Raw genomic sequence first — 21,666 nt, 5'->3', positions numbered from 1 at the left:
TCCCTGAGCAGCCTAGGATAAATGCCATCAGGCTCTGGGGATTTGTTAGTTTTAATATTACCTAAAAACCCTAACACTTCCTCCGTTGTAATGGAGATTTTTTCCAATGGGTCAACAACTTCCTCCAAGACATTTCCAGACAACAAGTCCCTCTCCTTTGTGAATACTGACACAAAGTATTCATTCAGGATCTCCCCATTCCCTCGGGCTCTGAACATAATTCCCCTCCGTTGTCCCTAAGAGGACCGATTTTTTTCTCTAACAACTCTTTTGTTCCTAACATATGAATAAAATGCCTTTGGATTATCCTTAATCTTGTCTGCCAAGACCATTTCGTGACCTTTTTTCACCCTTCGAACTCCCCGTCTGAGTTCTCTCCTACCCTGTCTGTATTCCTCCAAAGCTCTCGCCGTTCTCAGTTGCCTGGACCTAACATACGCCTCTCTTTTCTTTCTGATCAAGTCCTCAATATCCCTAGTTATCCACGGCTCTCGAATCCTACCTTTCCTATCCTTCCTCTTTACAGGCACATGTCTGTCCTGCAGCCTTGTCAGATGTCCCTTAAAAGACTCCCACATACCAGATGTGGACTACCCTCAAACATCCTCTCCCAATCAATGGCCAACAATTCCTGCCTAATCAGGGTCAACGTGAGAGGGGCGAGGTATAATTCAGATGTTAGAGGGAGGTTTTTCACACAGAGGGTTGTGGGGGCCTGGAATGCACTGCCAAGTAGGGTGGTGGAGGCAGATACGCTGGTGTTGTTTAAGGCTTACCTAGATAGGCACATGAGCAGACTAGAGATGGAGGGATACAAAAGAATGTTCTAGTTGAGGATCAAGAGCCTCAGGCCGTTCCTGGGAATTAACAGATTCCTATTAACGGAAGCAGACCGAGGGCCCGGGAACCTTAGAACACTCTCGACCTGCGCAACTGTGTGCCAATCTGAGAAATAACGGCACACAGTAATTTTTAAGGCATGTCTATAGTTTTAAGGTTTGAAATGTTATGACTGTAATTTGTATAGAACTGTAAAAAGGTTTAATTCTGCACTGTCTGCAATTCAAAGACATATAGATTCGCAATGGTTTATTTGAGATTTTTATGAATAAAGTATATTTTTGGAAAAAAAATAGATCCCTATTGGCTGTCCAACAAATTTTATGGCTCACCTGTCTTTTATGTTGGAGCTATTGGGGACCTTCCGTTAATGTCTGTATAGGCTGTTGTATGTTTATTGATGTCTCTTTTTTACATCCACAGGCGATTCGGTCGCCTTGTTGGCCAACAAGGGGCATACACGCGGTGGGTTGTGCGAGGGCTGCTCTTGGATGTTGCTTCGTGAGTTGCTTAGCGCTTCACGTCGTTACTGTACGCTTAAACTGGACCAACTGACGGGCAACACGACAGCTCAGTGACTATCACTGTTTGCTGTGCAGTTACAGGGACCCACGTCAGATCTCCGGCTTGGGTCAGTGTCTGTGGGAGTTTGCACATTCTCGCCATGCTTGCGTGGGTTTTCTCCGGGTGCTCTGGTTTCCTCCCACACCCCAAAAACGTGCTTTTAGGCTGATTGGTGTTAGTAAATTGTTACTAAATTGGATCTCCCTTAATCTGGTGCACACATAGTTCCCTAAATTTGGACCCCTTTATTGTGGAGTCCACGAGATGTAGACAAAAGTCGTAGGTAGAAGGAGGATTGGAATGAGGCACTCACTGAGTGTTAAAATGCGTGGCGCGGGCTTGTAGGGCTGAAGGGCCCGTTTCCTGTGCTGTGTTGTTCTTTGTTCTAAATTTGATAACATTTTAGCTTGCTGCTGAGTTTGACATTACAGGCTGGCATTAGCAACTGTTTATCCATCACAGACTGACAATTAAACACCATTGCAAACCTCTGACTCTTAGCCACACAACAGCAGCGTAATGTACTACTACTGAATACATTTCTTTTTCCACTTGATTGCTGACCTGTGTCATGTTTGCCTGATAGTGTAATGCTTACATTTTTAATATTAGGTTTTGCAACAAGTGTCTTTTCTTTAATCATATAATTAGTTTGGGTTGAGTTAAAAACAATAGAAAAGTTAAGACAAATGTTGTGGAAATAGCTCAGAGCAAGGAAGAGACAGTGAGAAGAGACAATCCAAGAAAGGCAATGCAATAACCAGTTTAGATACCAAGTGCCTAGAAAGTTGAGGCTGAAGATTTCAAAACTGAAACTGATAGATTTTTGCACGTCAACACTATTAAGAATTATGGAACCAAGGCTTGGAATAAAGCTCCAGATTACTTGTGTGCAATAGACTTGGGATCCGAATAGCCGACTCCTCTTCCTATGTAATGAAGAACAGAAGGTAAAAGCTTCTTGCCAGAGTAGGGCTGTGCTCAGTATGATACAGCCATGCACAGCCTTGATCATTTAAGTCATTGAGAGAGCTAATTAACAATTTTGATGCCAAACTCCATTTCAAAAGGGTTTTTCTGCTACATTAAGTCTGCTCTGCACATAGGCTGTTACAATGCTTATATTGTGGAATTGGAATTTCAACTTCTAGAAGTTAGTATTTATTGCCTCCATGTATCCACAGTGTGTTGAGAAAACATGCGCAAAACTTGGCCTTATGGAACATCACCATGGTCCAAAATACTTTGCACAGTACTTTTTAAAAGAATTCACTGTTGTAGAAAATGTAGCTGCCAGTTTGCGCACAGCAATGTGATAATGACCAGATAATTTGTTTTAGTGATTTTGGCTCAAAGATAAATATTAACTCAGACACTAAGAAGAATTACCTTGTTCTTATTCAAACAGTGTCTTGAGGTCTTGTATGTCCACCCAAGAAGGCAGAGGACACTTCAGTTAAATATCTGGAAGGAAGTACCACTAACAGTGTAGTAGTCCATCATGAAATGTACTTTAATGTTAGACACTGTACTCAAATAGATTTAAATCAATAACCTTCTGACTCAGTAGTGAGAATTGGCCAAGAGCAATGCTGCATAAATCCAGAACTCAATTCAATGAGTAAGACTGAATGTGAGAGATCCTTTGGTTACCAGGAGAAGTTTCCCTTGTAAACTTTTCTTCTCCTTACCGACTGCACCTGGTCCCACTGTGGTTAATAAGATTGTTAAAGACCAGAAACTGAACATATGATCTTTCCAACTGAGTAGTTGAGACAAAGACCTAGGGAATCTATATTTAATCCCTGCTGTGCTTTGTGCTATGTTAGCTAAACTAGGAGTTGCAACAATTGACTTCAGTCATGGAATGAATAACTGACCAGGTTTTCTTTTCCAAATCGTCTGTTGTCTCTGCTGGATATGTGCACTTGTGTCTTTTGATGGAGGCAGTTCATCAAACTTGATGTTTAACTCAGTGGGACTTCATAGAATAATAGAATAGAATCCTTACAGTGCAGTAGGAGGCCATTTGGCCCACTAAGTCTGCACCAACCACAACCCAACCAGCCTATCCCCGCAGCCCCATGTATTTACCCTGTTAGTCCCCCTGACATGAATGGGCAATGTAGAATGGCCAATCCACCTAACCAGCACATCTTTGGATTGTGGGAGGAAACTGGAGCACCCTGAGGAAACCCACACAGACACGAGGAGAATGTGCAAACTCCACACAGACAGTGACTCAAGCCAGGAATCAAACCTGGGTCCTTGGTGCCGTGAGGCAGCAGTGCTAACCACTTTGCCACCATGCCACCCAGCAAAAGGTGATTGGGTACAGCTAAATGTTGTTACAAATGTTGCACCACTCATTCACTCAGGTGATTGCACATTTGTTTTTATTTATTTGTGGGACGTGGGCATTGCTGGCTGGCCAGCATTTATTGCCCATCCCTAGTTAGCTGAAGGCAGTTGAGAGTCAACCACATTGCTGTGGCTCTGGAGTCACATATAGGCAAGGCCAGGTAAGGATGGCAGATTTCTTCCTTAAAGGACGCTAGTGAATCAGATGGGTTTTTCCGGCAATCGGCGATGGTCATCAGTAGATTCTTAATTCCAGATTTTAAAAACTGAATTCAAATTCCACTATTTGCTGTGGCGGGTTCAAACCCAGGTCCCTATAACATTAGTTGAGTTTCTGGATTAGTAGTCTAGCGATAATAACACTAGGCCATCATTTACCATTTACTTCTCTCCAACTCTAAATAGAATATTTAAAGAAATGCTAGTCTTCCTGCTCCTGCATTATTGTGTATGGAGCCTCCAAGAACCCTTAGTCCTCTTCCATTCATTAGCTCTATGTAACCTCATGGACCAGCATTTTACCAGTCCACTGAAGGAAGGGATGTCAGCTGCATTAAGGCAACCTCTCAACGGTTTCCTGGAAAGGGGGAAGGCTTAGTTTTCAGAGGATTCATGCCCTGAAGAAGGGAGCCCTAGCAGCAATGACTGTCCATGCGGCTCCAACACTGCTGTTGCAGGGGTCACCTCATTTTTCTCTTCCATCCTCCGCAGTGAACACCTCTAAATATTGTACCTACGTTGGGACTTACATGGTGGCAAAATCCTAGCCACGTAGTCAGCTTCCTCCTGTATTGTAACAACATTTAGGTGTACATAGTCACCTCCCATTGAACCTGTGGTGGTGACTATTGTCTTGCCTCCCACATCAAACACTTGCCTCTTGATATCCCAGATCCACCTGCTGGCTTCCTTGTCATCCCTATTAGATTTGGGCAGAATCTGTCCTTCAGATCCGGTCATTGGCTCAGGCTAGCCGCATACTAGGCTAAGTTCTCATCTGGGAATAAAAATTGCCTCTTTTTCTGTCTGAACCCATCGTTCAATAGGAAAAAATTAAATTTGCTTGTCCAAACCTGATCAGTAGAACAATTTCTTAGCAGTAGGAGCAATAGTTTTATATATCCACAGTGAGCATTATTTTACCTCAGGTTTGTTATAAACATATTGGAAATTTAAAACTGTTTAGAACAAAGTGCAATGAACATAGCTATATACTATATTATCACATTTTATTATCATCCACACTGAAAACACAAGTTGTAAGATCATTACTGAATGTTCTACTTGGAGATTATTACTTCCTTCACCACTGACTGAACTCAAGCTGCTTTCTGTATTGTCAAAACATGATCTGCAGGAAGGTGCAAAATTAACTTGATCGTCAAGGAATTTAAGGCAAGTGACTTAAAATCGCAGGAAGAAAAGACTAATTACTGCAATTACTGACCTTCAATAGTTTGAAGAGACCTAAACTGATAATCTGTGATGGAAGAAAAATGCAGTACATGTATGCAACCAGCATATAGAGCCAAGACGTCTCACTGAACCAAAATAGATGCTTTCAGCATTTCAATTATCTGAACTCAGCTCTGTCGGAACAAAATCCTTTTAGTATTAGCAAGCCATGGATCATTCAGCGTAGGTCCCGTTTCCATATATTATTCAATAGCTCAATTTTAAAAAAATCCTTTCCCTTCCTTAAAGAGGATATATTTCACAGAACTATCATAAATTGTTTTCAAGGTAGCAGAAGATTTCAGGGAATCCAAGCAAACAGCAGCCATGTAGGCTGGATGCCACTCAAGACCTCAACATGGAGCTGCTCTGCTTGACTATACCTATAAGCTTTTCAGATAACTATGTCAATCTTTCATTATCCATTTCAATGTCATGTGCTCATTTGGTCCTTAACTCTTGAGGCGTCTCAATTTCCTGTGTGCAGATTGTTTGTCATACACATAACTGAATGGCTCAAATTTCTTATTCACAAAATAGTGAGTAGCCACAACTGAACAAATTCTGAACAAAGCAGTCACCAAGTAGTAAGTGTTATAAACAGGTGAGGAAGACCTCCTCGGTTGGTCACAACAAAGGTTTATTTCTGCACCCCCCCCCCCCCGCCATACGCTCTGTGGACAAATTTATGTAATGAACAATAAGAAAACAAACAAGTTGAAAAGAGCAAATTTATTAACTACTAAACAGGAAGGAGAAAACCACACACACGTGTCAGGAAAATCCAATGAAAATGTTAAAATAATATGTCGTTAAGTGACTCTTGCTTGTAGATTGTTAAAAGTTGCAGCTAATTTGGATTAGCTGGTCTCATGGGTGTAGTCAAATGTAGAAAATATTGCAGTTGTTACAAATATCTCAGTTCATTCGTAGATTACTAGTAAAGTTGCCTCCCAAAATGATGAATACACTTGTTCCGAAAGAAAGAGGGAAGAGCAGCAACTCTTAGCTTGAATCCTCTGCTGAGTGCTTGCCAACAATCTCTCTCCACATTGTCTGCAGCCTAGCCTGTTATACTTCACCCATTGTGTATTTCCAAGGGATTTTGAGTGGGTCTGAGTGTGGCAGTCATTGTTTCAATCTCTTCCTGTTATGATGGATCTTTGAAATATAGGAAATGTTTCCATCTTCACATTCTCTGAGGGTGTCTTGATTTTTCACCTTCACCTTGGAAGGTGGCCTTGTGTTTTCAAGTAGTTTGTTCCGTCTCATTTCAAATTGCAGACTTTAAATTGTAAGTACACATTAGAATCTTCCAGAAGTTGGCCACTGGCACCTGATGTCAAGTGACTTGTGGCAGTCATCTTTCATCAGTTAGTCAGTGCATTTCCTCATCTTTATAAAACTCTTTTTAAACAGTTCAGTAAATGCTTGGCTAGCCATTAAAATTACAGATTAGTATCGTTCATGTACAAATAACCACAAAGTGACATATACAAGGATGAAAATCAAAAATTATGGAATTTTTTACAAAATGAAATAGGGGACAGCAACAGCTAGCAATAAAAAGGTGAACTAATCAAAGCTGTCAAAGTGATTTATTTTGTCAGATATCTGTAATTATGTGAAAAATTTAAACCTTAATTTCATTCAGCTTCTTAACAACACCAACTGAAAACGTGAAAGCTAGTAGGAAACAGCTCTCAGAATATTTGCAGAATTTCAAGAACATTCTATTGACAGCAAGATAACCCATTCATTGTGCGCTCTTGGACTTGTGGCTTCATCAAACCTCGAACTCCCCTGACCTCAAATTTTCTAGCTGCCCTCTGCTGCTGTTGAGTTGTCATTTCATCTTTCCTTCCTTGGTCCCAAGTAAGATCTTTGCTTTCTATAGAGGTCATCCCCCTTTGCATGGCATACCCTGGCGATCTTCAACCCAAATGGTGCAGACCTAAGTATATCTAGCACAAAAATTGCTTAGCCATCCATCACCAGATCCAGCTCTGGTTTGTTAAAACCACATACTATTCTAGGATAAGTCTGCTGAACAAAGATGATCTTTGACTTCTTGTTTTCCCATAACCACAAATCTCCTCCAATCCCTCTCCTTGCATCCTTCATGACCTCCAGTAGGAAGCGTAAGGAGCTCACAGATTTCTTTGCCTTTAACTTTTTGATCGTCCCTTCCGTTGCCTCGCTTCCTTTTATCTCCCCAAGGCCTATTGACCTTCTACAAAGCACAAGTCAGGAATGTGATAGAATACTCTCTACTTGCCCATCTGGTTATGGTTCCAAAAACACCCAAAAGAAGCTCGACACCATCCACAACAAAGCAGCCTGCTACCTTCACCAATGAAGCACAATGACAATAGTGTGAACCATCGACAAGATGCACTGCAACAACTTACCAAGTCCAAAGATGTGCGGGTTAGGTTGATTGGCCATGCTAAGAAATTGCCCCTTAGTGTCCAGGGATGCGCAAGTTGGAGGGCTTAATGGGTATAATATGTAGGGATATGGGGGTAGGGCCTGGGTGGGATTGTGTTCGGTGCAGGCTCGATGGGTCGAAAGGCATCTTTCTGCACTGTAGGGTTCTATGATTCTATGATTCAAGGCAGCACTTTCCAAATTCACAATCACTACCGCCTATAAGGACAAAAGCAACAGATGCATGAGAGCACCACTACTTGCAAGTTCTCCTCCAAATCACACACCATCCTGACTTGGAACTAGTTCACAGTTCCTTCACTGCTGCTGGGTCAGTATCCTGGAAGTCCTTTTGGAACAATGCTGTGGGTTTATCTACATCAAATGGACTCCAGTGGTTCAAACTGGTAGCTCATCACCATCTTCTCATGGACAATGAGGGAAAGGCAACAACGCTGGTCTTGCCAGTAATGCCTACATCCCATGATTTCTTTTAAATCACCGTGCCAAATCTTTCTGTTCATTCTAGCTTGAATTTTAATTCCTCTCCAGTCTCCCCCAACCTGTGATATGAGTTCATTTTATCCATGAGTGGAAAATGCCATTTTGAAGTGTTTGCAAACAAAGTGCAATCTCAAGATTTGAGGAAGGTTTATAAAATAATTAAAGGATGAATTATGGATCAATCATCTCAACTGAATAGGTTAGGTGCTTACCTGCCCTCCATGCAGTGAATAGTGGACCTGTGAAATGTGTTGGCAGCTTGTGCAGTGAATGATGGATCAATGTATTCCTTGAAATAAGTGCTGGACCTCTTCCTATTGGGGCAGAGATCATCTCTACCTTGCAGAGGTATGCTGTAATGTTAATCAGGGTGAATGCAATCACACGGACTCGTGTTGATCAGCTAGGGGAGTCATAGAAGGAATATTCCAGTTTGCATTGAATCCCCCTTAATTGGTCTGGATTTTTAATTTGATTTTCATCTTCCTCATGACATTACAGGGGGGCATCACAATTGCGGGAACAGGCTGGATAGACCAGCAGGTTACTTCCTGTCCATAACATTACGTATGTTTGCATGTAGCCGTCTTTCTGCCAAAATATTCCAATTATAAAAATTGTGTTCAATTGTGCCCACCACAATTTCTTCTGAAATGGCTGATGAATCAGAAATTCCTGACAAGAGGGCTCTGTATGCTCAATTTTAGTTGTCAGATCACGCTGCAGGTACATCTGCTCTTTTCATCATCAACATTGCTTTGCAGTTATTTCTGCTCCATGCATTATTCATCATAACGCAATGTGACTTCCTCCCCTGGAGAGGTGCCTTGCTTCATAGTAAAACCAGAAACTGACAAAATTCATCATGTGTATGACTGATGGATTTAATGGGGGAGTATAGCTTGGGGGGAGAAACTATTGGAACATTATTTGTGTACTTAAAGAGGCAGCACAAAGAAATGTTTTGCAAATTTATTCTTTTTCCCCAGAAACAAACAGCACAATGACTTCAGTTGCACAAGAAACTCTCTGGCTGCTCTCCCTTCTTAACAGGTCAGAAGTTTTCTGGATGCACCAGAATACATTGTGGCAAAAAGAGGCTTGCCTTCTCCCGATGATCCTGCCTTACAAAGAAGGACTACAAGAACAGAGTTCTGTTCCGGATTTATGAAGAGATCTGGTTCACAATCCGAGTGAGAAGTGTGGAGCCCCAGTTCTGCAGATTGATAGTCCAACAGCGATTGTTGCTCCTCAGAAGATTCAGGTTTTATTCTCCACAATCTCTCTGGTTCATGGCTGCTTATTTCCTTTCAGTTAATACTTCTGAATATAGAACGTGGCTCCATTTGCTGAAATTTGAAATCTCAGCTTGCCTTATGCACCAGAGTAGCTAACTCCTTTCCAGGCTTTCCATTTAAGCTTTCCCCTGAGCACTCTGATAGACCAACATACCCAAGTGCTTTGCTTCCATTAACAGCCTGGGAAGGACCCTCCACTTAAATGCTCCAAGGTTCAGAGTGGCAAATAAGCTACATCACAGTATTTACTGTTAGGCCTAACTAGTTCATGTCAGTGTTGATGCTCTGGTGAGTAGTAGCTCCCATATGGCTATCCTGTTCCCACATCCATTTAAACCCATTTTCTTCAACCACCTATCTAATCTATTTTTAAATATAAAACTAAACTTTACATAGTCAGGGCATTAACAGGTATTTGGACTTTAGGTCATGTACGAGCATTTGATCATCAGCATTCCTGGCATACATTCTCACTACTGTGCTTTGGACACTGGCTGGGTTGTCAGTTGCGATATTGGAGAATACTAGACTAGAGAAGTATTGGGCAATTCTCTTAATCTAATAGGCTTTAGTTCCCGTAGGAAATGTACGCGTTGAGATTCTCATCTTACACACACACGCACACACACACACACACACACACTTGAGAGTCAAGTCTGACTCTAATGCAAATGTCTGGTAAGCTATGTACCAGTTTAGTAGCTTGCTAGTTGACAACCATTCCAATTTTTGTATCATCTGCAAATTTTGGAATCATTCCCTGAATACCACAGCCTAGGTCATTAATATATATCAGGAAGAGCAAGGGTCCCAACTCCACTCCAAATCTTCCTCCAGTCTGAAAAGCAACCATTCATTACTACTTTGCTTCCCATCACTCAGCCAATTTCTTATCCAAATGCCTACTTTCCACTTTATTCTATGAGCCAGAATTTTGTTCAAAAGTCTGCTGTGTGGCACTGTATCATAGACACCACATCAGCAGCATTTCCCTTGTCAACCCTCTCTGTTACTTCTTCCAAAAACTCCAGCAAGTTTGTTAAACATGATTTTCCATTAATAAATCCATGCTGGCTTTCCTTAATTATCCTGTACTTGTCTAGGTGCCTACTGATTTTGTTCTGAATTGTAATTTCCAGACGTTTCTCCAATGCAAGACAATGACTGGTCTATCGTTGCTGACTTTATCCTTGCATAAACGTGCAATGTTTGCAGTTTTCCAGTCCTCTAGCACCACTCCTGTGTTTAAGGAAGACTGTAAAATTATCAGGGCCTCTGCAATTTCTATTCTCACTGCCCTGGTATCCTTGGATGCATCTCAACCTGGTCCTGGCACCTTTTTTATTTTAAGTAAAGGTAGCCTTTCTCACTTGTTCTCATGTACCAGTTACCTCCTCTCTCACTTCGACCTGGGTAGTATCTTGTTCCTTTGTAAAGACAAATGTAAAGTATTTGTTTAATACCCCTGCTATTTATCCCGTCTCTTCTTGTAAGTTCTCTTTTTCTATCCCTAATTGACAGAGTCTCTCTTTAACCACCCTTTTGTTATACATTTAAGTTTAAGTTTATTTATTTGTGACACAAGTAGGCTTACAATATATTGCAATCAAGTTATTGCGAAAAATCTCCCGAGTTGCCACACTCCGTCATTTGTTCAGGTACACTGAGGGAGAATTTAGCATGGCCAATGCACCTAACCAGCACATCTTTCGGACTGTGGGAGGAAACCAGAACACCTGTATGAAACCCACAAATACAGGGAGAACGTGCAGACTCTGTACAGACAGTAACCCAAACTGGGAATTGAACCTGAGTTCCTGGCACTGTGAGGCAGCAAAGCTAACCACTGTGCCACCGTACCGCTCTTCATGTATACGTATGTGCATGTGTATGTTGATAAAAAACTCTGGGATTCCCATCTTATATTCCTGAAAAACCTGAGGAAACATTTATGATGAGTTCTTGAGTGTTGTGCAGGTTGGTAAGAAATGGGTGAAGTTAACAATTGGCAAAGAAACGAGGATGCACACTGTCACTTGATTTTTTATGCTGGAAACAACAATGACTTCTGCACTAAAAGATGATATTGGAGCTCTGTCCTTATGCGGCAACAATTTTTTCTATATCTGATTTGTTAATGGAAATAATCTGATATAAACATCCAGAAAAGATTGCACAAACTGATCAGGTGTATGTGTAGATTACAAAATTTCATTTACTGAAAATAACTTTTCCACAGCATCTTTAACATAGTAAAACATTCCAAAGTGCCTCAGAACAGCATTTTAAAACAAAATATGATACCCATCCACGTAAGGAGACATTAGGTCAGATCACCAAAAGCTTGGTGTTTTAACGACTGTCTTAAAGGAGAAAAGTGAGAGAGGTGGTGATGTGTCGGAAGGGTATTCCAGGGCTTGGGGCCTAGACAACCGAAAGCACAGCCATAAATTGTACAGCAATTAAAATCAGGAATGCTCAAGAGGCCAGAATTAGGTACTGGGGAGAAAGCAGAATTAGGCTATTGAGTTGGATGATCAGCTGTGATTGTGATGAATGATGGAGCAGGCACAAAGGGCCAAATGGCCTCCTCCTACTCCTATCGTCTATGTTTCTATGAAAGCAGGTATCTCTGAGGGTTGAGGACTGAAGGAAATTACAAAGATGGGGAGGGGGTGAGGCCAAGGAGGAATTTGAAACAAGGATGAGAATTTTAATACAAAGATATTGTTTGATCAGTAGCCAGTGTAGGCCAGCGAGCACTGGGGGGATTGGGTCATTGAACTTGTTTTGAGTTATGAAACAGGCAGCAGAGTTTTGGATGGGCTGGAGTTTATGGAGGGTAGAATGCGGCAGATCAGCCAGTAAGATACTGGAATGATTATCTTGAGGTAGCAAAGGCTAGATGAAAGTTTTGGCAGCAAATAAACTGAAACAGGCGGCGAAATCGGGTGATGCTACAGAGATGGAAATAGTGATGGCTCCAATATGAGGTCTGAAGTTTATCTAGGAGCAAACATGACAACCAAGGTTGTGAACAGCCTGGATTAATCTCGGACCATTGTCAGGGAGACTGATGGAGTCAACTAGGGAATGAAGGTTGGAGAAGGAGCAAAAACAATAGCTTGAGTCTTCCCAATATTTAATTAGAGGAAATTGCTGAATAAGCAGTGTGTGAGGGACACAGTGCATAAAAGCTTAGTTGATTGTGGTCTAAAGTGTGTACAAACAGTGCACCAAGTTCTGGGTTGAATTTAAAAAGAACACGTGGCCAAACTCAAGTCAACAATGTCACCACACTTGTGATGTTGTGGTTAAAACAACGGGGAGTATTGCAAGATTCATGGCTTGACAGTGAAAGTAAAGAGCGGTCTCGTTTGAAATCTTTCAGGAGGTCATCCTGGCTTTCAATTTCATTTGTAAGCGATTAAAAATTTTTTAAAGTTTACATTGACTTGTAATACTTAAAATGCCAATACTTAAATCACCTTAGTGCAAAGGTGAGTAAAAACAGCGCAGCATTTTAGTTTTCTTCAGCTTTTTGTATTTCATTTCTAGGGGATTAGTGTTTGCATCACAGTGGAAAGAACCAGCTAATTATACATTATCATGAGAGGACTCTTTGTACCAATCTCGTTACTTTCAGGTTAGGCTGCGTGAATGAGAGGCTACCTATGGTGTAACTGTTCTCTGGTCTTATTTTGAACTGACTCCAGTGATATCGCTGTTGACTATGTAACCAAACTGGAAAAGGCAGGAAGTACTATGTTAGCAGATAAACTGAAAGGATGAATTTGAAACCATCTGCAGGTTGGACTTTGGGATCACAATATACTTTAAACTAGCATTAGATGCATTTGACCATTTAAAAAAAAATTAAAAGGGCCATATACTGAATTCTCCTTCAATTTTCTGGTATAATTTGTTCACAGTAAGAAGTCTCACAACACCAGTTAAAGTCCAACAGGTTTATTTGGTAGCACAAGCCACTCGCTATCAGAGGGCTGCTCCATCAGGTAAGTGGGAGTTCTGTTCACAAACAGGGCATATAAAGACACAAACTCATTTATAAAATAATGATTGGAATGCGAGTCTTTACAGGTAATCAAGTCTTAAAGGTACAGATAATGGGAGTGGAGAGAGGGTTAAGCACAGGTTAAAGAGATGTGTATCATCTCCAGCCGGGACAGTTAGTGAGATTTTGCAAGCCCAGGCAAGTCGTGGAGGTTACAGATAGTGTGACATGAACCCAAGATCCTGGTTGAGGCCGTCCTCATGTGTGTGGAACTTGGCTATCAATCTTTGTTCAGTGGCTCTGCATTGTCAGTGTCGTGAAAGCCGCCTTGGAGAAGGCTTATTGCCTGTGACTGCTGAAGTGTTCCCCAACAGGAAGACAACACTCTTGCTTGGTGTCTGACACTACGACAATGGATGAATGAACACTGCTTGACAATCACCTGACAAGACTGTTCTCTTCCTTTTGGGGAACACTTCAGCAGTCACGGGCATTCGGCTTCTGATCTTTGGCTGAACGTCCTCCAAGACGGCCTTTACGACATACGACAATACAGTCACTGAGCAGAGGCCGATAGCCAGGTTCTGCACACACGAGGACGGCCTTAACCGGGATCTTGGGTTCACGTCACACTATCTGTCACCCCCATGGCTTGCCTGGGCTTGTAAAATCTCAATACACATCTCTTTAACCTGTGCTTAACTCTCTCTCCACTCACACTGTCTGTACTTTTAAGACTTGACTACCTGTAAAGACTCGCATTCCAACCATTATTTTGTAAATTGAGTTTGTGTCTTTATATGCCCTGTTTGTGAACAGAACTCCCACTTACCTGATGAAGGAGCAGTGCTCCAAAAGCTAGTGGCTTGTGCAACCAAATAAACCTTTTGGACTTTAACCTAGTGTTGGGAGACTTCTTACTGTGTTCACCCCATTCCAACGCCAGCATCTCCACATCATAATTTGTTCACGCCAGGGATGAACATTGGCAACAGGGGAATGACATCATGGGGACAGACATCATATGATTGGAGGGTGGGGCATCATATGATTGGAGGGTGGGGCATCATATCATTGGAGGCATCATGGGAGAAGGGGAGCAGAAATTAAGTTAAGACAGGGCACCATGAAGTGCAAGTTTGTCACTGATTTGGTGGATTAGTGCCAAAGAATAACACTTGTAAAGAACTCATCAAAAGAAGGATTAGACTTGCAAGAGTGATGCAACAAAACACTGGCGTGGACAAGCTCAAGAAAGATGACAGTGATAGATGGGGAACATTTGAAGAATGGAACAGCTAAAACAGCACTCAGGTATTGAACAAGTTTCCAGCTGAAGTCAAATAATCCACAGTCAGATGGAGAGTTCAGCACTTCTAATCTGCAGCATTGTACCTTAATCTTACTCTCAAAGCATCCCTTTTGCATTGGAGTGACACTGATGTTTCCAATTCTAACAACTCTGAGAGCTGCTTTGAATGACAATGCAAAGCAAAATTTGTGCTGTAAACTGCTACTTACTAAAAACTTGAAGCAACACAGAGATATTTTATGGAAGATTCTGGCTTCAAAATCTTTCATAATATGGGTTGGGTTCAACCCCGGAACCAGCAATGAAAGGATAACATTTTTTCATCTAAATGTCAAGGTTTGAGAAACATTTCAAGGATGAGATCCAGGTGGAATGCTTGCTACTGTTCAATAGCATCATTAATCCTGATGTGAAACTAAAAGTATTTGCTTGAAAAAGTGACATTTGGCATCAAGATAAATATGGGTAAGTATCATAGAAAGCAATATTAATGTAGAGTTTTTTTTAGCTGTAGATTTGACTTTCATTAATCACTTAGATGAAGGTAACAGCATATCTTTTTCAACAGGAATATTGTCAACAACACCCACTAGGCAGTAACATAGCTTACAAAGTTCAGAATCATCCTTTGTGGCAATACATTACATCATTGTGGACACTGAGATCACAATGCTGTTTATCATGAATTTAGTCTTTTTTAAACTTAAAGGGTTTGGGAAGTCAAGGACCACAGTGAAAATTGTACCATCAGCTAGAAATGGAATGTGGTGACTAGGCAATTTTCACAGTAACTTCAATGCAGTGTGAATGTAAGCCTACTTGTGACACCAATAAATAAACTTAAAAACCTCCAAATTTTACTTCTGCTTCTATGGTATGAAATAACCACGGATGTCCAAGTGGAGAAATCAAAGAACACCAATAACAAACTGAACTCTCTGTGGACTATGAGGCTGATGTTTGTTATAAGGTTCTGCAAAAAGATGACTATTTAACATAAATACTGAATGCTAATCAGGAGGATAGATAATTTGAGCAAGAATAAAATAAATTCCAAGTCAGCTGTATATTCTTTATATCCAGCTGAGGTTTGAGTTCCCAGTGTTTTTCAGCTTTTGTTTGATAGAGCAGACGCAGCACGGTTTTGTTAAGGGGAAGTCGTGTCTGACAAATTTATTGGAGTTCTATGAGGATGTGTCTAGGGCGGTGGATAGAGGAGAGCTGGTGGATGTGGTGTTTCTTGATTTTCAGAAGGCGTTTGATAAGGTGCCTCCCAAGAGGTTATTACAGAAGGTCAGGGGGCATGGAGTTGGGGGTAGGGTGTTAGCGTGGATAGGGGATTGGCTGTCAAATAGGAGGCAGAGAGTGGGGGTCAATGGGTGCTATTAGGATTGGCGGTTGGTGACTAGTGGAGTGCCCCAGGGGTCGGTGCTGGGGCCTCAGCGATTTATCATTTATATAGATGATCTGGAGGAGGGAACTGAGTGTATGGTGTCGAAATTTGCTGATGACACCATGATTGGTGGAATGGCAAATTGTGCGGAGGATGTGGAGAGTCTGCAGAAGGATCTAGATAGGCTGGGCGAATGGGCCAGGAACTGGCAAATGGAATTTAATGTTGGCAAGTGCGAGGTGGTCCACTTTGGTAGGAATAATGGTAGGAAGGACTATTACTTACGTGGTGAAAAACTGCAGCATGCGACGGTGCAGAGGGACCTCGGGGTCCTTGTGCATGAGTCACAAAAACCCAGCCTGCAGGTGCAGCAGGTGGTCAGGAAGGCAAATGGGATGCTGGCCTTCATAGCGCAGGGGATTGAATATAAAAGTAGGGAGGTCTTGCTGCAACTGTACAGGGCACTGGTGAGGCTGAAGTTGGAGTACTGTGTGCAGTTTTGGTCGCCACACTTACACAAGGATATTTTGGCCTTGGAGGGAGTGCAGAGGAGGTTTACTAGGCTGATACCGGAGTTGAGGGGGTTGAACTATGAGGAGAGGCTGAATAAACTAGGCTTGTACTCGTTAGAGTTTAGAAGAATGAGGGGAGATCTCATTGAGACATATAAGATGATGAATGGGATGGATAGGATAGAGGTGGAGAGGCTCTTCCTGCTCAGAAAGGACAGTAGGACTAGAGGGCACAGCCTCAAGATAAAGGGGGGGGGGGCGGTTTAGAACAGAGTTGAGGAGGAACTTCTTCACTCAAAGGGTGGTGAATCTCTGGAATTCTCTGCCCGTTGAAGTGGTGGAGGCTGCCTCGCTAAATATATTTAAGACGTGGGTTGATAGGGTTTTGATAGGCAAGGGGATTAGGGTTATGGGGAGAGGGCGGGAATGTGGAACTGAGACACGACAGATCAGCCATGATCTTATTGAATGGCGGGGCAGGCTCGAGGGGCTGGATGGCCTACTCCTGCTCCTATTTCTTATGTTCTTATGCTCTGGCCAGACCTCAGTGCAACTTAAAAATGAACACCTCCCATGAATTCATTGATGTAGGTCTATCTCTTCGTGGCATTCTGAAAAATCCTAACAGCGAACAGGGAGACCTAATCTAGTAGGTTTCCATGAAATTAAATATTTTATTTTTATTTTTATAAATGGGTGGAGATTTTTTCTAACATAAAGTGAAAAGAACTTTGAAGTTTTAAGGTACAAAGAAAATTGAACATTATATTAAGTTACGATTTGCGTGCAATCCATTTCTAGTTACTTTGCTATGCTGTTGCACTCACCCTAGGATGTGCTCACAAAGCAGTCTGCAGTAGTCACTGTGTGAGCTGGTAATTAACAGCAGAATTTTCCCAGCATTCTTCAGTTTCCTCAGCCAATCTTTCACTGATTCAGAACAACGCAGCAAATATTTTCCTGGATCCTTTTTCACTGATGGAAAATATATTCCAGAGTCTTCTGCATGAATAAAAAGAAAACAAAGGTCTAACAATGTTTTAAATTATATATTGCAATGAATTTCAAAATGTGAATCATCAATTGATTCATTCAGTAGTCTATATTTACCTTATTTTGACTTTGGCATGCTATTTAACTTTGTAACTGAATAAAAAATGCACACACTCTGCTCAAAGCTTACAGATTTAGTAGTGGATGATTACTTATTTTGCAGCAATATTGTGGTGTCTCTTTACAAAGATACGATCTAGGCACTATTCATTAATCATCCACTAACACATGTAGCTGAGTGTCTCTGGGCAGACATGTTCATTGAAAAGGTTTGGCTTCAGATCAAAAATAACCATTCATAAGGAATTTGATTGTATGCAAGGCACCATCAAATGGGAAATAACATAAATTCATTAGGTTCTGAAGTTGTTGATGTTTTGCGATCTTAGCAGCAACTTTATGAAAAGTAATTAGCAGTGATCATAGTTGTGACATCTGCAAACTATATATTCGTAAATGGCAGTGTTCGCAGTTGTGACACCGACATCTGCAAACTATATATTTGTAAATGGCAGTGTTCACAGTTGTGACATCGACATCTGCAAACTATCTATTTGTGCTCCCTACTCATCAGATTACTGATCATTCGTTAAGTTCCAGTTGGGCAGTACATTGTCTACATTGCTGGATCTCCAATTCTCCCGTTTTAGTAATTAAAATGTAATATTTTTACAGAGCGCTGAATAATCTCAGGCAGCTTTCATGCTCATTTTTTCCTATTTGTGAAAGGCTAAAAAGGTTTATTCAACCCACCCAGACTTTCAGATTATTTTGCTTCTACACTGGAAGGTTATACTGATGGTGCTTCATGAAGTGCAGTGGGTGAAAACTTGCATGGAGCTTAGAGACCATCATGAACCAAATGATCAGTTTCTGTGGTGTAAACTCTGAATCATATAGATCATAGAATCCTACAGTGCAGGAGGAAGCTATTTGGCCCATCAAGTCTGCACTGACCACAATCCCACCCAGGCCCGATCCCCATAATCCTATGCATTTCCCCTAGCTAGTCCCTCTGAATCTTAGGGGCAATTTAGCATGGCCAACCACTCACCCGCAATTCTTTGCACTGTGGGAGGATATCGGATCTCCTGGAGAAAAGCCACGCAGATACGGGGAGAATGTGATGTGGGTTTGATGTAGGTTTATGTAATGTAATGCATGCATGGAAAACCTAATATCTAATCCTTTCATTATATAGTTTTCTGATTAATTTTCAAACTTTATTTAAAGACACTGCGCAAAATAGTAACCATGAACTGAATAATAATTTGAATTTTCATTGAATCTCTACGGGTGCAGAAGGAGGCCATTTGGCCCATCAAACCTGCACTGATAACAATCCCACCCTTACCCTGTAATTCCAGATATTTATCCTGTTAATTCCCGACACTAAGGGGCAATTTAGCATGGCCAATGAACCCACGAATTTTTTTTGAAGTTTTATGTATTAGTCTCACAAGTGGGCTTACATTAACACTGCAATGAAGTTACTGTGAAAATCCCCAAGTCACCACACTCCGATACCTGTTCGGTACACTGAGGGAGAATTTAGCATGCCAATGCACCTAACCAGCGTGTCTTTTGAACTTTGGAAGGAAACCAGAGCACCTGGAGGAAACCCACGCAAACACAGGGAGAACGTACAAACTCCACTCAGGCAGTTTTAATCCAAGACCGGACTTGAACATAGGTCCCTGGAGCTGCGAGGCAGCAGTGCTCACCGCAGTGCCACCATGCCAACCATGTAGAAATGGCAACAAGAAAACACACTGTTTGATCCAACCAGTTGGCATTGGTGTTTATTAATCATTGATTCAGTGTCATAAACATTCCTAAGGGAGAGCTGCGAACATACGATAAAAGCTGAAGGTGGCTGTCTCCTCTTTGGCTGGGAATACTGTTTGGAATTCTGGACATAATTAGCTACACTTGGTTGTGCTTTAGATTCCTGATGTGTCACAGGCAGTGGCTTTCTCATTTTTTCTGGAACATCAGCATGAGTGAGCTCTGCTGGCTAATATCCAAACCTACTGTCTTCCAATATGGTTCTGATAATGAAGTTCATGAAAAGTTTTAAACCATGCTGGCAATAAAACTGGAGCATTATGATATGTTCATTTTCCTTCTGCATTTGCTCCTCCTCTGAAATCACAAACTACACTGTCTCCAAGTTGTTTGCTTTTGCTCCTTGTTTGTCAATCTCCTCAGATCAAACAGTGCTTTGACTAGTTAGGCAGATAGGTAATCCCTTTCTCTGGGTCGAAGTCAATAATGCTCTGAGGGGTGCAGACAGCAAGTCAAAAGCATTCTCATTAAAAAATACAATGTCCATTCTTTTGTCTATTTATGAAGCTGTTGGCACATGCTAGATCACCAGTAGAAGTGTGGAATCTGCCTTCACCCGAGTGGCCAACTTTCACATGCACAAACTTTACAGCAGGAGGCAATCTTGCTATGTTCCTGAGTCCGTGAATACTGAGCCCAATCATTATACGGTGACTACGGTTCATTACAAGATCAACCAACTTGGCAATGAATCTGGGGCATTCCTGCTCTACAATGGTGAGTCCCACAGGATTATACATTAAATATAGAGACATCACTCGGTGGATTTTGGACCTTTTTCTCATTGACATAATTTTTTTATAGGGCATGATTGCAAAATATTGCAAGGGCCCCAGGTGATCTCAATATAATCTTAAACTTGGATTAACACACAATATCTGCACTTCCAGCAACACAGAATCCAGTCCATTTGCAGCATTATTGTAGCATCACATTATAGCATTGTCTCATTCTGAGAAGAAGAAATAAATAGTTGTCCAACGGTTTATTAAGAAAATAATGAAATCAGTGAAATGTTAACTTTTATTACTTGCAGAGAACCGACATTTGTAAGGTTTATCATGCAAATTATGTTCAAAATATGGCTATTTTACTTCCCATATTTCATCTTACATTTTAGATGGTGAAACATGGCTCATAAGTAAAATCACAATTCAGACCAATAGGAAATTAAAAATGGATTTGAATTACAAGGTCCTAATATAGTGAATTTGGCAGTATTATTCTAACCCTCCACCTGGTTCAGTCTGCACCAAGTGGCAAAGACAGAGGGAAAATGGTCTGATAAAGTAAGACATGAGGAAACAATGGTGACAAAACTCACGTATTTTAGAAAGGCAATCCTCACATGAACCAAAAGCAGCACTTTTTAAAAAATAATTCCTGGGATATAGGTGTGGTTGGTGAGGCTGGCTTTTACTGTCCACCCATCTTTCCTTCATGTGGCCAGGAGGAACAGGAGTGATGGTGTCAGGTAACTGAGGTTCTTAAAATATTTTGATCAGCTAGATTCAGAGGAACCATTTCCTTTGATGGGGGTATCCAGGTAAAAGTTCACAATCTTAAAATTAGAACCAGATCTTTTAGGAAGGAAATCGCAAAACACATTTTTACACCAAAAGAAGTGGAAGTCTAGAAATTTCTCCCCAAAAGACTGCCGGGTCAGGTGAAATTTTCAACACTATGATCGATTCATTTTTGTGTTGCACAAAAATCTTGCTACTGTTCTCACCATGGGATCCTATGATCCTGCCAATGGTGCACCCTCCACAGCAGGTTTCTCGGCAGCGAGGAGTGCATTCAATGGGAAACCCTGTTGACAATGGTGGGCATGATGTGGGTATGCCGGCGTTGGACTGGTGTAAACACAGTAAAAAGTCTGACAACACCAGGCTTTAGTCCAACCTATTTATTTGATAATATACTCGCAAGCTTTCGGGTTAGTCCCTTCGTCAGGGGAAGGGACTAACCCGAAAGCTTGCGAGTATATTATCAAATAAATAGGTTGGACTAAAACCTGGTGTTGTCAGACTTTTTACTGTGACAATGGTGGGACCATAAGATCCTGCCGCCAATGAGTG

General features: G+C 41.4%; 1 protein-coding gene across 1 annotated transcript in view; it reads right to left on the bottom strand.

Annotated features, from left to right (window-relative positions):
- The window catches only part of nt5dc1 (5'-nucleotidase domain containing 1), a 531,068-nt gene that overhangs the window by 126,655 nt on the left and 382,747 nt on the right, over positions 1-21,666 (bottom strand). Inside the window, exon 7 of the mRNA XM_080192585.1 lies at positions 17,512-17,686. Coding sequence (XP_080048711.1) covers positions 17,512-17,686 — 175 coding nt within the window. The remainder of the gene's footprint in view (positions 1-17,511; positions 17,687-21,666) is intronic.

This window comes from Carcharhinus amblyrhynchos, chromosome 7, assembly GCF_965287045.1.
Source record: "Carcharhinus amblyrhynchos chromosome 7, sCarAmb.v2.hapA, whole genome shotgun sequence".
Classification (NCBI taxonomy): Eukaryota; Metazoa; Chordata; class Chondrichthyes; order Carcharhiniformes; family Carcharhinidae; genus Carcharhinus; species Carcharhinus amblyrhynchos.
Note: the sequence above shows the minus strand (reverse complement) of the source record. Positions and strands in the feature narration are given on the sequence as shown.